The 16,810-nt window shown below is 36.2% G+C and overlaps 1 protein-coding gene across 1 annotated transcript; it reads right to left on the bottom strand.

Moving 5' to 3' along the window:
• Positions 1–228: 228 nt before the first annotated feature.
• LOC113315291 (DExH-box ATP-dependent RNA helicase DExH17-like) lies at positions 229–16,573 on the bottom strand. The gene is made up of 31 exons (XM_026563589.1): positions 16,362–16,573; positions 16,178–16,252; positions 15,757–16,042; positions 9,084–9,388; positions 8,171–8,305; positions 7,423–7,606; positions 6,985–7,146; positions 6,619–6,856; positions 6,500–6,536; positions 6,352–6,398; positions 6,205–6,242; positions 5,980–6,001; positions 5,651–5,863; positions 5,370–5,526; positions 5,220–5,271; positions 4,820–4,891; positions 4,606–4,655; positions 4,371–4,488; positions 4,227–4,287; positions 4,070–4,153; positions 3,818–3,943; positions 3,522–3,718; positions 3,247–3,435; positions 2,891–3,142; positions 2,695–2,744; positions 2,407–2,424; positions 2,230–2,312; positions 1,888–2,092; positions 1,734–1,771; positions 1,180–1,647; positions 229–1,087 (listed from the first exon to the last, which is right to left on the bottom strand). Exons 1-31 carry the CDS (start codon positions 16,571–16,573, stop codon positions 516–518), a joined length of 4,746 nt encoding a protein of 1,581 aa, XP_026419374.1. The 3' UTR covers positions 229–515.
• Positions 16,574–16,810: the final 237 nt, after the last annotated feature.

Raw genomic sequence — 16,810 nt, forward strand, 5'->3', positions numbered from 1 at the left:
AGAGAACAAATTTAGGGTCCATAACGTGACCACGAGACCAGAACTTTGAACCGTCGTTAAACTGCCGATTTCCACAAATGATATGGTCTGAATTATGTACTAAACCATCGTGAAAAAGAGAAACAAATACAGGTTTGGCCCAGACAATGTCAGGATTGAGCCATCCCATTGTTGTACAAATCGCATTGCCAAACTTCAAAGCTGAATTTTGCGTACTTGACTTGATCATATTACAGTTGCTCACTGGGTAGAAAACTACACACCTCATTGACACCGTTCGAGCTAAATCACAGCAAGGTTGTGCGACCATGCTGTAAAAGACTGAGAAAAGCCAATAGCTATTTACAAATAATATATTCTCTTCCGGTAATAGAAACAAATGATATATTCTCTGACAGTGACTGTGACAAGTAATCAAAGAAATAAAAACAAGGCAGCACACTTTGTACTTTCTAAGCTACTATCCATTGGGGAAGAAATCCCTATTCCGAAAATTTGAGTAATGCTGTTGTTAATCAGAGAAATGAAAAAACACTCTTAAACCCAAAGAAGGGTTCTTTCTTCTTCTCATCTATCATATCCAATGAGAACAACTGACTGTCTGATCCATTTGAGTACTGCTGCTGTTTGCCGCTATAGTGATCTCCAGAGGTTATAGAATGAGAAGTATATTTTATTCTGTCACACATAGAGATATCTCTTAATTCTGCTGAATCAGTTTGGGTGCCTAAAACCTTAGGTAGTATATGTGAGCTCACACTTCTTGCACTTCTCGTGGAAGTATGTTGTTTCACATATGTATTGGTCCCATACACAAGTCTACCCATATCTCCCATTCTGGAATCGGGAATCGTTGTACTGTCTTCCGAGGTAATCTTCGAAATTTCTGCCTCATGTTCTTCTACAGAGATACTTGTTTTGAACTGATCCAGGCAGAAACGTTTTCTTGAAGGGACCACAGGTTCCAATCTCATGGCCTCTATTGTGAGTGCTGGAAAATTCTTAGCTTTCTTCCGTATGTGATCAAAAACAGTTTGTTCTGTTACCTCGGCAGCTATCTTCTCTGGAATTACTGGGGAAGTAATACCTTTTATATAATCCAAAAAAGAAAAGAATGAAGGTTAAAACATATCTGAAAAGGCTATAGAAGGGTAAGTAGGAACTGTTTCAGGTTACTACCTATATTCATGTGTTCCTCTAGAAGACCAAAGCTGCTTGGGTGTCGGGTATTGACATGATGTTTCGGAGTTTCATCCTTTCTGAAACCATCGTCAAGCTGCATATCTGGACCATGAATAGGATATGTCTGAATACTTGAATTTGTTCCGGAGTGTCGTGTATTGACATGATGTTTCAGAGTTTCATCCTTTCTGAAACCATCTCCAGGCTCCATATCTGGACCATTAATAGTCGCTCTCCGCATACTTGCGTTTGTTTCTTCCAGCACATGACTTGTACTGTGGGGTTCAATATGGTTTGGAGATTGACTTCTTTTCACTGAGACCAATTTCCCGGACGTTGATGAATCGGCACTACTTGATATGGCAAAAACTTGAAAGTTCTTAGCTTTTCTTCGAATGTGATCAAATACTGTCTGTTCAGTTATGATTTCACTTTCTTTTTCTTCGGTTTTGATTACGGCCACATCTATAAATGAATAAAATAAGCAAAAAGAATTGGAAACAAAGTTGAAGCAGTGTATTATGCAATAAATCAAACTAGATCAGTGATACCTTCGTCAGATTCTTCCTCTAGCAGATTGAAACTTGGCCTGCGAAAGAAGTTTAACTTTAAGATAGGGTAAGCTTGAGAACAAGTGGAACAGATATCCGGAAGCAATGACATATTATGAGACAATTGAATGACAAAAGGGATTAAAGGACACACATGGAGAAAACCTCCGTAGACTTGTGTGACACGTGAAGTTCTTTTGTTGAAGTATGAGAGGTGGTTTTCTTGTCATCATCGTCTACGATGTAGATTTCTTGGGGCAGATCATAAGTGGAGGTGGTTCTATAATCTCCACGTTTTCGAATCATATTTGATTCGATTTCCTTCACCAGTAAGACATTTTTGTGGAGATCGAGACCAACTGCATGAACATCACCATAAAACAACTCATAACAGTCTAACATTCATTAAAAAAAAGAAAAAGAAAAGAAACAAAAAAAAAGAAGAAAAAGAAATGAATATCATTAATAGTTTGATACATAGCAGTAAGAATATTACTGTATTCTTCGAAAAGCAGATCCGCCCTCACAGTTAACTTTCCTTGCTCAGGTCTTGACACGAGAACTGTTGTACTATAGGGACTGCAATAAACACCACAACCATGGTGTGGGTCACAAAGAAAGTAGAACCTGTGAAATGAGATGAGAAGACCAGCAAAAATTCAAGATTGCGCACCTGGAAAACTCATCCACTCTGCGTTAACCAAACCAAAAGAGAGTCAACCTCGGAAAAATAGGATATCTTATTCTAATCAACACACACACACACACCAGTAGATCTTCTGGTCAAATAAGCCCAATAATATGATAAACCATCCACCAACGAGTTGGACAATCTGGATTGATGAGCATATAACACGGGCATAGTACAGACTAGAGAAACATAATAATAATAATATATAATGCTATTGTCACAGTAGTCTTTCCACTAATCCAGAAAATTATTGAAATAAGCTGATTCAACCTTATTTTCTCGTGAAACAGGATCAGGTTATCTTCCTCTGAACCAACAACCTGTAAAAAGTTCAGTCACTTGAATATATCATGAAAGAAAATATGAATGAAAATGACAGAGATGAGTACCCTTGGTCAACGTTCATTGGCGTTCATAAGTTATGGTTAAATAGCAAATGAAAAGAGAGAGAGTTAAGAAAAGGTACCATATCGGCAAAATGACGCTTTGTCGCTGGAACAGGTTGAGGTAACCGAGTCAATGTCACCACTAATTTTGACTTCCCTTGCCTCTGGCATCCAATCTCCTCGATGCTCAACTCAACTTTAGGAGGAAGTGACAATAAGGATTCTTTAATATGGTTCCCAAACGGATATTTGCGATTAGTAACTATTTCTATCCTCCTTGGATCAGCATCTGCTAAAGTTCCAAAAGTATTTATCCCTGCAGAGTTTAATGCCTAACACATTTACAAAAACATAGTTTAGTCTAACTAAACATCATTAATCAGCATAACTGTACTACGAGAACAACATTCTGCAAGAAATGAAGTGGAGAATAAACCTTCGCCGTTACTGTTCCAATGCCAGTAAGTTGTTTCAGCAAGAAAGGACTGTCATCCCACAGTTTCTGATCTAAGCATTTGGCAAGAAGTGTGGAGTTAAAAGCTCCCTTGTAATTCTTTTTGTAAATAAAGTACTCTTTCATGCACTTAGCAATTCTACTCCCATTTGAGCATATAGAGTTCATGTCCTGTGGTGTAAAAGGAGATTAATAAGGCTTCACTAAGTTAATTTAGTGGAATTTATGATGATACTATTTGTAACAGCATACAAGACCTGGCTGAGGGACAAATCGTGACATGAGGGATCACCAGTCAAGCAGTCATTTGCCAACAGAAAGATCTTCTCCTCTCTTGATTGAATTCGCTTTTTCCGTTTCCCATTTTCACCAAGAATATGGAATCGAAGGCGACCTTCTTTATCAGTGTTTATGTCATTTAGAATCCTCTTCTCATTACGCCTCAGCTGTATCCCTTCATTTTCCAGCATAAAAAGTTTAGGCAGTAACCTAATTTGCCTGTTAACAAGTAGAGTTATCTCAGCCTACAGACGCTATACTGATATATACATACAGGATATCTCCTCAGAGCGGCAAACAACATGAAGAGCATCTTCCAAACTGGAGCTCTCAGGGGTACCCATGATGTTTTTCATCGTATCGAATTTCAAATAATATTTGGTCATCAGCCTCCCAGGCTCTGAAAATTACAAAGGTGAAAAAGATACAAGTTACAGAACTACTGTCATGCAAACAACCAGAACAAAGATTATAGAGATTCGTGGTCATAAATCTAGGTGCCCTAGTACACGAGGAAAGAAGATACCAAGCGGCTTCAAAAGAAATCCATATTCATCTGTCCAGATCATTCCATGTCCTGAAAGCTCGTTTACTTTCTGAACACAAATTTCTGACATTGAAGAATTAATTAGCCAAAAGACAACAATAGACAAGAAACCTTAACAGTTCATGCAAACCCTTACCTTGCATATGCATCTCTAGCCCTCCACCAGGGACCCTTTCTAATGCATAATTCGAGGGGTTCTGATTAGACATATGAGGTATAAGAAATACATTGATGACAAAAAATATTCTCAAACATATAATGAGTTTCGATGAAAACATGCCTTTTTCATTCGCACATACAAATAAGAACATTTTATCCACTCAATTGCCCGAGGTACATCATTGACAGTTAGCTGAACTATTTCTGCAGCTAGATGCTCCGTCACACATGAAAGTAATCTAATGCAAAAAGTACGAGCAACGTAGTTTAGAGATATACAGGTTACTTACCAAGATAGACGATACTTACTAAGATAGAAGAATAATTTATAAATATGATAAAGGTTAAGAACATACTGAGACTCAACCGTTTCACATCCGGTCAATAAATTCTCGTACAAGTGGACCTGAGTTTTTGAAAAAAAAACTCAACCGTTTACTTTTATAAGAAGAAAAAAACATCATAAATTCGCGTACGAAGGCACTGGATTTTTTGAAAAAAGAAATTAATCTTTATTGAATGAACTAAGTTTTGAAGACATATATCTGAATTAAGAAGGCAGAAATTTACTGTATCTTTTCTTGTCATAATTATCACCGTGCCAGTATCATCAAATGGAGGACGCCCAGCCCTACCACACATCTGCAATTCCAAACTTCAATCACATTATACAAACTATGCATTGGACAGGGATATCACGAAGTGCAGAAGAATCAATTACAACAAATAGAATAAAAGATACATGAGCTAGAAGTAGCAAAGTGTACCCTATCCAACTACATAGAATGTGAGTGCCGCTAATTTACATCTACAGCATTGTACATGAGCTGTCAGCACCAATAAAATACACCCCCATCCTAAATGTATATTATAGGTAAACCGTATAGATTCACTATTTGATTAATGCAGTGAAAATGGACCTTTTCCTTTTAAAAGTAAACAAAAAACAGGAGGTAGTGAGTTACCAAACCTGAAGTATCATTGACCGATCATACTCCATGTAGAGGCCTTTCTCTTTGTTGCTGTACAAAGTATAGTGTTAATGGCGTACATGATGAACTAATTTGATAACTAAAAGATTTATACGACATTTCACCTGAAGAGGAGAAGTTTCACTTACAAGTGTTGTGTCGACTTAACAACAACGGTGTGTGCTGGTAAGTTGATACCATGGGCAAGAGTGTTTGTAGTGCATATAACTTGAAGATCTCCTTTAAGAAAAAGGGCTTCGATAAGGTTGCGGTCCTTTTGGCATAGTCCACCATTGTGGTAACCAACTGTAAACCAAGAGTTGAGCTACAGTACAATTGTTTTTCCACAGCACTATCATACAAAGCTGAGGACAAAAATGCCACCTTAAAATCCGACAAATGTTTAAAATCGAGGCTAATCCGTATTTACCACCAAAAAGAGTACATGATTGCATTTGCTTATCACTGCATGATAGCGAAGCTTCCTTTAGCCGTTCCTGTTGCTCCCTCGACTTTATGAATGGATTCGAGAGGCCAAATGTTATTGCAGTCTGAGAGAGGCATAGTGCTGCTTCTTGTGCTCCTTTTCTGGTTGAACAGAAAATCAAGGCAGATTTCCCTCTAGAATGTTGCATAAGAATATCTGTAGAGGAGGAAAAAGTAATTGCATGTTACATTGTGTCATGCATTTCAAAATTATATACACTGGCAAAAAAGAATTTACAAAAACGAATAAGCAGTCTTCTGATTCTTGCTTACCGAAAACGTAGTTTTGAAGGCGCTGGATTAATGGATAAGAATAAACAGTCAGAATAACAATAACAAAGAAAATTATCCATCTTTGAGTAGAACATATATGATCCCAAATGATTTAATAGGCAGCGTTTAGTGGATATTAAAAAAAAAAAAAAACACAAGAGATATATTACAGTTCCCCAAACACCAAAAAGTACAATCAAATATATGATGGGATTAAGCAATTACCCGTTCAAACAAGAAATCGTTTTTTGCTGGAGCGTAACCTGCACAACAACAAGGGGAAACAAATAAAAATCTTGATTCAGTGCAAAAAGCATAAAGCCTCATAAGACACCGGCATTAAGAGCATAGAAGTGAAGTGGTCGCCTATACCGAATACTCTGGTGGTCAACTTTACAGGTCTCATTTCTTCTCCAAATCTGTGGGGTGAAAGTTAACAAGAAAAAATAACTATTGAAGGTCTGGATAATTAAGCAAACAAGAGATTGTATCCACCATAATAGTTTTGTCAAGACAGCACCTTTTAAGTCCTTGAACTGGAACCATAAGCCATTCCCCTGTAGAATTTAGAAAACAGTGACAGAAATCATCAAATTTATGCAAATCATCAAACTATTATCATTGAATGCAAGTGCTTACCGAGGTCCTCAATGTTTGGAATAGTAGCTGAAACAGCAATGAACCGAACATGAGCCAGAGCACTTGATTCCATTTCAGGGCTGCGAGCAAGCATTTTGATTCTACTAACAATTGCCTCCAATGAAGCTCCACGAGGATCATTTAATAAGTGAACCTCGTCAATAAGTACAAGCCCTATGTCGCAGAAAAAACTCAGACCACCATCTTTTATGCGATAGCGGGTGACGGAATCAAACTTCTGTAAAAAGAGTGAAATGTCCAGCAAAAAATACTCACAAGTAAGGTTCAAAACAGTTTCATCAAATAAAAAAAGGAGCAAAAAATATTCTTGAGAAGTTGAATGATACTAGACATTTGAACATTCACCTCAGGAGTAGTGAGAATAATATCTGCTTCTTGCATATTCTTTGGGCTGTGAGATTCACTATCACCTGTGAGCTCCAAGCATTTAATACCCAATAAACCAAACTTCTGGTTCCAATCACGAAGCTTCTCCTGTACTAAGGCCTTAGATGGAGCTATGTAGACCTTTTTACCACAAAAGGAAAAGATAAATACACAAACTACTCAAAAAGTGAAAAAAAATAACACTTTTTTCGATCAATTAAAGGAGATTAATCAGTTTGGCTTACTACAGCATATGGGACATAAGTATCCAAAGTATTGCTATCACGAAGAATATGTATTAGCAGTTTAACACGGATATCAGTAAATGGAGAGATCTGTTTTGTGCAAGGCGTATGACATAAATGATAGAGAATAAATCGCGTTATCGGTACCAGCAACAGAAGTAGGTATACTTACTGTTTTCAGTGTACCCTTCATATGAAGGAACCTTCCATCCTGAGAAAGGAACCTGGAAAGGAGCTTTAAGATGCATAGCTCAAATAACACCGTTTTACCGCTTCCAGTTGGCGCCGAAATGACCATGTTCATGTCAGAGAAGTAACAACCAGCAAAGCACTCACTCTGCAACGAATTGAAATACCTGCATCCGCAAGAATAAGATAAACTATTATAACAGCTTACTAGTTCAGATCAAGCAAACAACCGAAGCTGAAAACTCATGAGCCACTTAGTACTTAATTTCTTTTTGGTGCTACTTCCATGCAGTTTAAATGGTAAAACTCAAGAAGCCGGTCAAGAATGGTAGTGATAACATAAACTGGACTACCTTTGATATACAAAAGAAAGAATAAATGAGTGATCTTAAGTATAACAGACCAACTGACTCGCAATTTTGAAATTTTGTAGTCTCACTGGGTACCCTAACCTAACTGCTTGTCAGGAAACATGCAATATAATTTGTTTATCAATCAATGTAATAACTGTAAGAAACATTTTTGTCCAATTTAAGTATGATTTCAAGTGACAATGTCATCTCAAATACGAATGCTCTAACCACATTTGTTACGTAGGAAGCTACTTTATATGCCAAACAGATACTGAATTTAGGACGACATATCTACTGGCGGAAGAATAAATACAACAGTCAACAGGAGATCTTCTATTTTGGGTGCACCAACAGATGCAATCAAACTACACATCCCACCTGAATTTGAAAGTTGAGCGAAAAGGCTCAGGCAAATCAAACACTGACTTCAAAGCATATGAATCCACAGGGTAGCTCATGTTTTGGAGCACGGAGGCCAGGTACCAAAATGTATCAGAATCTCCTACGCTTGACCTGTACACAAGGTATCAAAATGTTTCGTCAGTGAAATGAAATCAATAACCAAAATGCCAAATAACCCCAAGAATTAGAGATCTGATCCGCAGTTTAAGAAGATCACCATAAAATTTATCATCAGTCAAAATCAAACAATGCTCATTGCACAGTATCTAAACTTCAGACAATTCAAACTCTTACTGTCTTGGACACCTGTAGCCACATCTTTTTAAGATACCAAATTACACCTACAGCATGTAAATCTCAACAGCCAGCTTTAATATAACATTTGCTAATTTAAAAGCCGAACACGCAGTTTTATAAAATCAAAAAAATAGGAGTCTGGATTCTCTTACTTTATATTCATATTCACATAACACAAACAAGATCGAATAATTTGAATAAAAAAATGTTCAAAATAACCAAATTTTGATCAATCTACTAAAGACGACGAGAGTTTAACCAGAACTACATTCCTCACAGATTTTGGATTCTAATAGATGTGACTACACTAATCAACGAAAATAGATGAGACTTTGTTATATGTATCAAAGCAGAATAGAAAGAAAAACCTATGTAAGAATCATGAATTTAACCTTTCCTTTTAAATGCAGTACTTCTCGCTCCAGGGGAATTATGAGACGTAAAACGAAAACCTAGAATTTGAGATAGAATCGGTGATGGAATTCAAATCAACGAATACCTACTTTAGATGAATCACTAGTCAACACACATTCAAATCGGAAATCCAGAGAGAGAGAGACGATTAACATTTGCGATTGAGTTTGAAACGTACCTTAACGAACGATGGAAGTGTTTCTTCTGCCGATTCCTAATACAAGAAAGAAGCGACAGAATGAATATAAGCGAAGTTATGAAAATGGTGGAAGAGGGATTTTGGCGGGAGAAGCGAGTGAGGCTGAGAGAGAAAGAGAGAAGAACCGTAGAAGAAGAAACTAGAGTGACTGATAGTGGCGTGACACTGAGAAGAAAGCAGCCAAGGCGTGAATGTGGTAGAACGCTGACTGCTGAGAAGCCAATTAGTCCAGGGATGTGACCGAGTAAAATCAGGTGAGAAAATCTAACGGTGGCTGGGAAATACTAATAAGCTCAATTAGGTCCTAGTTGTTCCCACGCAGGCAGGATTTCTTCCGTCAATCTACAATTTTACGTTCCGCAAAAGTTCAGAGAAAATTGGACATTTACTGGGTCAAACATTTTATATTTGAGAGTGACTCATAAATTCTCTGAAAATATAGAAATTGCTAATGACTAGGATTTCAAAATTTTGAATTTGATCGTCCAATTCGTGATGTTCTGCTTTCGGTGTGACTGCTGCTTGTCTTTGAAGCTTTACCATTTTTAGAGGAGAAGTTGTATTTACATAATACGGGGAAGACGCTACGAAACAAAATGTACTCTAATTTCTGTTATCCAGACAAAAAAAAATAGATTTTGTAAAAAGTCTTTGTGATTTGTAAAGACAAAAAATATATAATATTTAAAAAAATTAAAACATCTCTTCATTTATTATTATGCTCGTTATAAATGTTTTTTAAAAAAAAAATTGGGTTTAAAGCCCAAAGGTTATATTAAAGTTTAAACCTCAAAGAGGTCTACTACCTATAATGTTATTAAAAGTACCATAAATATCTAATAAAATATGTTTATATTGTCAAAATCACTGTTGTCTTATGCCTAAGTTTACATTCTCTTTATTCCACTCATCCCACATTTTATTTACTATGATATCTCACCACTGGTTAGCATCTTCTCGGTGTTGTCTCTAAGTTTGATTTTAGAAAGAATGGTCCTTGTAGGGAAATGATTAATGAACTTCCCAGGGCTGGAAAAGACGAGCGTGCTTTGAAGCGGCAAATAGAAAGCTTGATATACACGAGGGTAATGTATTCAGATGAGGTCGGCTGCATTATAGTACAAATGACCCATCCTTGGTCATCAGCTCAATCAAAAAAAGAAGAAAAACAATTGGCTCTACTCTGGAAAAAAAATCCCCAAATTTTAAGTCTCTAGAAATATCACCTCTTGGAGAAAGATTTTTACCATGCCTATTTTCCAAAAAATGTCTTTCCAAATCTCTGGAAACAACAAGTCAATGACTTTCAACTCTCCTTCGAATAACATGGATGTTGGAGTGACTATTATAAAATCCTAATCCAATAACATGGAGTTTCAGAGAATTTAAACGACTTAATAAAAGTCTCTAACCACTAACAAGAGATATCAAGAGACTCTTCAAAAATCTCTATAGATTAACAGCGGATTTGGAAACTCTCTGAAAGTCATTTGAAATCTCATTTGACTATCTTTGTTACAGGAGTGTATTGGATTAAGATTTACATATATAATAATCGTAAAAACCCTTAGGTATAGTTTTCAATTAGGATATGTGGGGAATCATCAAACATCTGTGGTATTCAATTTGGATATTTTTAGATTCCACAAACATCTGTGGTATTCAATTCGGATATTTTTAGATCCTGTAAGATATTCTCTAAACTTTATTCGACAGACATCCATATACTTATAATAATTATTCTATGAAACCCTTTATATATATGACCTAAAAGATAGTCCATCACCTTCCCACATCTCTCAACTCCTCCACTAAATTCTCCTCTATCACCAGCGTCCTTCTATTCTTACGCATAGAAGAATAAAACTCCCCTTCTGGCTGTTAAGCCATAGTTGTAACTCGTTCAAACAAAGCATATCAAAATCGATAACAGCTATTCCTTCCATAAATTTCTCATCTTTTTCTCCCTTCTCTCCTCCTTCAAATCCCCCATTAAAGTTACTTGTCTTGATTCTTCACAGGGTTAGTTTAACATCAGTTTGAATGCAGTTGATAATCTAGTTAATCATAATCATGGGATCAACACATTCAGATCGAAGTAACTTTGTTGATGCAGTTGTTGGTACAATTATACTCTTGTATGATGGAAAAATAAATCAATCTTTAGCTTAAATTAAGTATGATTTTCAGAATTTTATTAGTATAACACAAATTACAACTCGAATAAAAAACTACATCTGGTAAGGAACGATTTCTTTTTAAAAACCATTGATGTACAAAGGACTAAATACGAAATAGATATAAATTTTTTCTGTTATTTACGGAATAAAATATATGAAAAATTAGACAGCTCCCTTAAGTTGCAGATACACAGCTGTCGCCTAAATCCGACGGTTGTAGGACGCGAGTACATTTTACCTATCACGCGGTCGTGCGCGTGAAAGCACGGCTCATTTGGATATACACATAATTGTTTTTTAGATCATCTATAAGGGAGTTTGGGTATCTAAAAGAACTCACGCCACCTAGGATTTTAGAAATTGTTTTAAAAAAATACTCTCTTCAATCGTAGATGTATACGTAAAATTTTATCTTATTTGGCAACTTGAGTTTGGATGAGAATCTCCAAAATCCTATGTGGCCAAATAAGATAAAAATTTACTTATACAAACTACGATTTGAGATAATATTCTCTAAAATTCTAGGTGACATGAGTTTTTTAGATATCCAAACTCTGTTGGAAATGCTCTAAATAAAACAATTAGATGTACATCCAAATTCTGTTGGAGATGGTTTCTAAAATATATATATGTATCTAACTTATTGTCGGCCATACTAATAAAACTTGTTTTTATTTTATGCCACATATGATCATACATATCCAAACACCGTTGCAGATGCTCTTATAAGTCAGATCACATGAAAACAGTTTTAAAAGTTAAAAAAAATATGGCGTGTGTACCCTCATCGAAACTCAAGTTGCCAAATAAGATAAAATTTTACTTATACAACCACTATAGAAGAAAATATTTTTTAAAATAATCACTAAAATCCTAGGTGGCATGAGTTTTTTTAAATACCCAAACTCCATTGGAGATGCTCTAAGTATCCAAATTATTTAAAAAAAATTAGGATACTAGAGGGGCAAGAAATATAAACCATAAGAATTTCATGCAATTTAATGTGCAATTTTTTTTTTTTGGTTTCTTTCGTTATCGCACACCATGCAATGTTTTTCCACCATCCACCACCACCACCACCACACCACCAACCCGCACCAGCACTACCAATACCACCAACAACCACCACCACCATCACCACCATCACACACACCAACCACCACTGGCCACCATCACCTCCACACACCACCGAGCACCACCTCAACTTGCGGATGAGTTTTTTTTTAAGGAAAAAATGATGACCTTAGTTTTTTCAACTATATTGATTTGTAATCCACCTCTATTTATATAATATAAATTAGTCATAATTTAATACAATATGATCCAAATTATATATCTATAAGAATCTTATAAAAAACATCATAAATCCACACTGAATTCTGGTAAAACTAGTACATCCTGATCCAATATACCCATGTTACATCATGTTTGTTTGTTTTTCATTTTCTGGATCTAACTCGTCTGGATGTAACCTAAATTAACTGATTCATCTGGATCAGATATAATGTATTTTTTTTTGAGCCAAACTCAAAAATATGCGAGTCGGTAGCTTGGTCCCACGAGTCAGGGGTATTTCCATACCTGACTCAAACATGTGCAAATCGGGGGCCAGGTCTGAGTCAGGGGTCGAGTCAGATCTGACTCAAAATTGAAAACAAACGGTATAACATCTAACTCGCGTCGAATCAAGGATTCACTCAGATCTAGACCGCGAGTCAGATGCAAACAAACATGATGTTACTGTATTAAGTTCCCTATATTAGTGTTTAATTACATAGTACAAAAAAAATGGATCTTTATCCATTTTTCTAGGTAATATATTGTATTTAAAACCAGACTTTCATTTTTAAATACAATGTTTTTATAAGATCTAATCATTTCTCACATGTTGTCACATAATATAATGTTTTCAAAATAAAATCGTGTGAGAGAGTGAATGGGACTGACAAGTGCATTATATTTGCACTAGTTTGGTGCTCAAATGCTTTGCTTTATTAATAGTTTTCATTTCGTTATGCTTTGATTTTGTTTGGTTTTGAGTTTCTTAGGTGTTTAAGGCTATCTTAACCAAAACGAAGTGGAAGTCGTCCAAATCTGGGATTTCTTCTCACCATCTTGAAGAGGACGAAAATATGAAGTTAACGGAAAAATAATGAGGTCATTCCGACCTCGTACGAAGAAGTTAGGAACATTGGATGCGGTTCAAAATTGGCAAAAAGGGTGAAAGCACAGGATTTCTAACAACATTTCCAAGACTGACAGTTGAAATTAGAGTTGTTAAGAGCACCATATCGATGGTTAAGGGAACCCTGTCTTCTCCCTCTTCCCCAGCAGAATCACGACAGGGAAGAGCTTGAAACAGGGAAGTGTTGGGTGATGCTGATAATGACGGTTCAAGGGGGATAGTCAGGTTGAAATAATTCAAGTTCGAGGGAATATCATTGAGCTACTGGATCTGTCAAAATAAATGGGTTTTGTTTGTAATGGACTCCTGGTATATGGTGAGACGATTATTCGGGGAACAATGAAGTTGGTTTGTTAACTAAGAGTTCAAGCAGAGACCAGAGGTTCGAATCTATAGGTGAAGACTGAGATGATGTTGATAATGAAAGTGATGGGGTAGCGTCTGTGGTGTATGGTTTGGTCGGGAACGGACGACATTGGAAGTAATGACAAAACTACTATAAAACCGGGGTTGGTTTTGATGCCGCTGTTGGAGTCGAGAAGGAATGTGGGGTTGCTGCCATTAATGGTGGATGCACAAATAAGAATCCGAGCTCGGTAACTCGTTGTGGGTGATGTAATAATGATGTTGGATTGACACTAGTGATTATTCTCGAGTTTTTAGCTGCTTTTTGTATGGTCTAACTAATGTTAGTCCACCTACAATCAAAAATACACAGGCACAAAATAAAACAGAAAGAAGATATATTTAATAAGCCTTTTTATTGATGAAAAACTTAAACTCAGTTATGTATATGGAAGAGAACTGAAAACACCACCTTATATAGGTGTTTACGAACAAACTAAACTAGCAAGTAGAAACAAAACTGACTGATATAAATACTCCTAGTCTATTGGAACGCCTAATGACTAAGGAAAAGAATTATTCAAACTTAACAGTGAACATTAAAACCTATCGGTTGGGTTTGGCTTAAACTCCAACAGCCTCCCTTAAGCTCAAACACAACGCTTCTCATAGCTATAAACTCCCAACAACTGCTTGAGCATAAAAAAGATGTTTGCCTTCAATGGCTTAGTAAATATATCTGCAATCTGCTCCTTTAACTTGCAAAATTCCAATCCTCACCACTCTTGACAAGATCGCGAATTTTATGTAACTTAATGTCGATGTGTTTAGCTCTTCCATGAAAAACATGATACTTGGTTAAGGCTATGGATGATTGGTTGTCATAATATATTAGTGTTAGAGATGCTTGATGCACATTCAATGTTTCAAGCAAGGTAGTCAATATCGGTTGTACAGGCCGATATTACAGGTTTTTATCGGATATCGGAAAATACCTATACGATATCGAAAATATCAGCGATACAAAGACGGAATGATATCATCGGTTGTACAGGCCGGTACAGACCGATATATCGGTTTTACTTGTACACTGATAATATCGGTTTCGTGAATAAATATTTCATCAACATGCATCTAGTCTTTACAAACAAGTACAATGTCAATTGAAGAATGTAAAAACCCTAATATATTTATAATATAAAATCAATTACTATATGGTAGGATATAAGATGGAAACCATATTTCGATTGCAAGGCAGGAAAATCTAAAAGATAAATATGAAGGATAATAAAAAAGATTTACCGGCATAATGGGATAACAATCACAACGCTGGCTAATAAACCACCTTGTATTTTGGAAATTTGAGATATGTGTATGATTCTTGTTATTTTTAATTACGGTTTTATAATTATTTGAAATTCTATATTAAATGATGTATCACCGATAAAAACCGATATTATCTTTTGTACAGGTGTATCGGACCCGGCCGATACGAGACCAGTACGCGATATTAACTACCTTGGTTTCAATTAAACCCCTCAACCAAATAGCTTGACAAGCAGCCGCACAGTTGCTACCATATACTCTGCTTCAGTAGTACAAAGAGCAACTACCTATTGCTTCTTTGAACACCATGATACTGCTCCAGATCCCATATAACATAAAAATCCAGAAGTATTTTTTCGATCTATATCACCAGCCCAATCGCTATTTGTGTAGCCAACAAGTTCAAAATTAGTAGACGATGAATAAACAAAACCATGATCTTGTGTACCTTTTATGTAACACATAATTATTTTTGCAGCTTGAAGGTGAACTGGACTTGGTGCTTTTATAAAACGACTAACCAAACCAACTCCAAACAGAATATCATGCATGGTAGCGATTAAGTGACGTAGACTCCCTACTATTTTACGATAGTGAGTTTGATTTACAAGCTCACCTTTACAACTCTGATCCCATTGTATTCGAGCTTCCACTGGTGTCTTTGTAGGAGTGCAAGAGTCCATCTTAAACCTCTCAAAATATCAGCAACATATTTTTTCTGGTATATAAAAATTCCATAATCTTCCTGTACAATCTCAAGGCCAAGAAAGTATGACATAAGACCCATTTCAGTCATATCAAAGTGATTAACCATTTCCTCCCCGAATTCAACAATCATACTTGGGTTAGTTCCAGTAAAGATCAAATCATCTACATACAAACAAACAATAAGCATGTCGCAACTGCAGTAGTTTTGACATATAGAGTGTGTTAATCATACGGGCATTTCTGAAAACCATGCTCAAGAAAATAAGAATCAATACGAGTGTACCACTCTTCGCGGTGCTTGTTTAATCCCATAGAGAGTTTTCGTCAACCTGAATACTTTGTCTTCTTCGATTTTCTTAGCATAACCAACTGGTTGGTATATGTACACTCCCTCTTCAAGTAACCTATTAAAAAAATGCAAATTTGAAATCCATTTGATGAATTTTCCATTTCTTCTGAGCAGCCAAAGAAATAATAAGACAAATGGTATCCATTCTAGTTACAGGTACGAACACTTTGTAGTAGTTGATACCAGGCTTTTGCTTATAACCTTTTACAACAAGTCGCGCCTTAAGTCTGTCCACATTTTCATCAGGCTTGTACTTCGTCTTGTAAACCAATTTGACTCCAATTGATTTCTTTTCTTGAGGAAGAGTAGTCGGCTCCCAAGTGTCATTTTTCTCGATAGAATGAATTTCATCATTCATTGCAGTGAACCCAACCATCATCTTGCACCGCCTCCACATAAGTCATAGGATCACAATCTGCAAAAAATGCAAAACTAACAAGTTCTTCATCAGATTCGTCATTATCATTAGTTATAACATAATCCTAAAGACGTGTAGGCATAGTACGATTTCGTGTTGAGACACGAGTTACTAGAACTTCCTGAAGTGAGGAGTCATATTCAGAAGCACTATTTGGTGTAGTATGACTGTCTGGAACTGAAGTTGCATTTGGTT

Source organism: Papaver somniferum, chromosome 10, assembly GCF_003573695.1.
Source record: "Papaver somniferum cultivar HN1 chromosome 10, ASM357369v1, whole genome shotgun sequence".
NCBI lineage: Eukaryota > Viridiplantae > Streptophyta > Magnoliopsida > Ranunculales > Papaveraceae > Papaver > Papaver somniferum.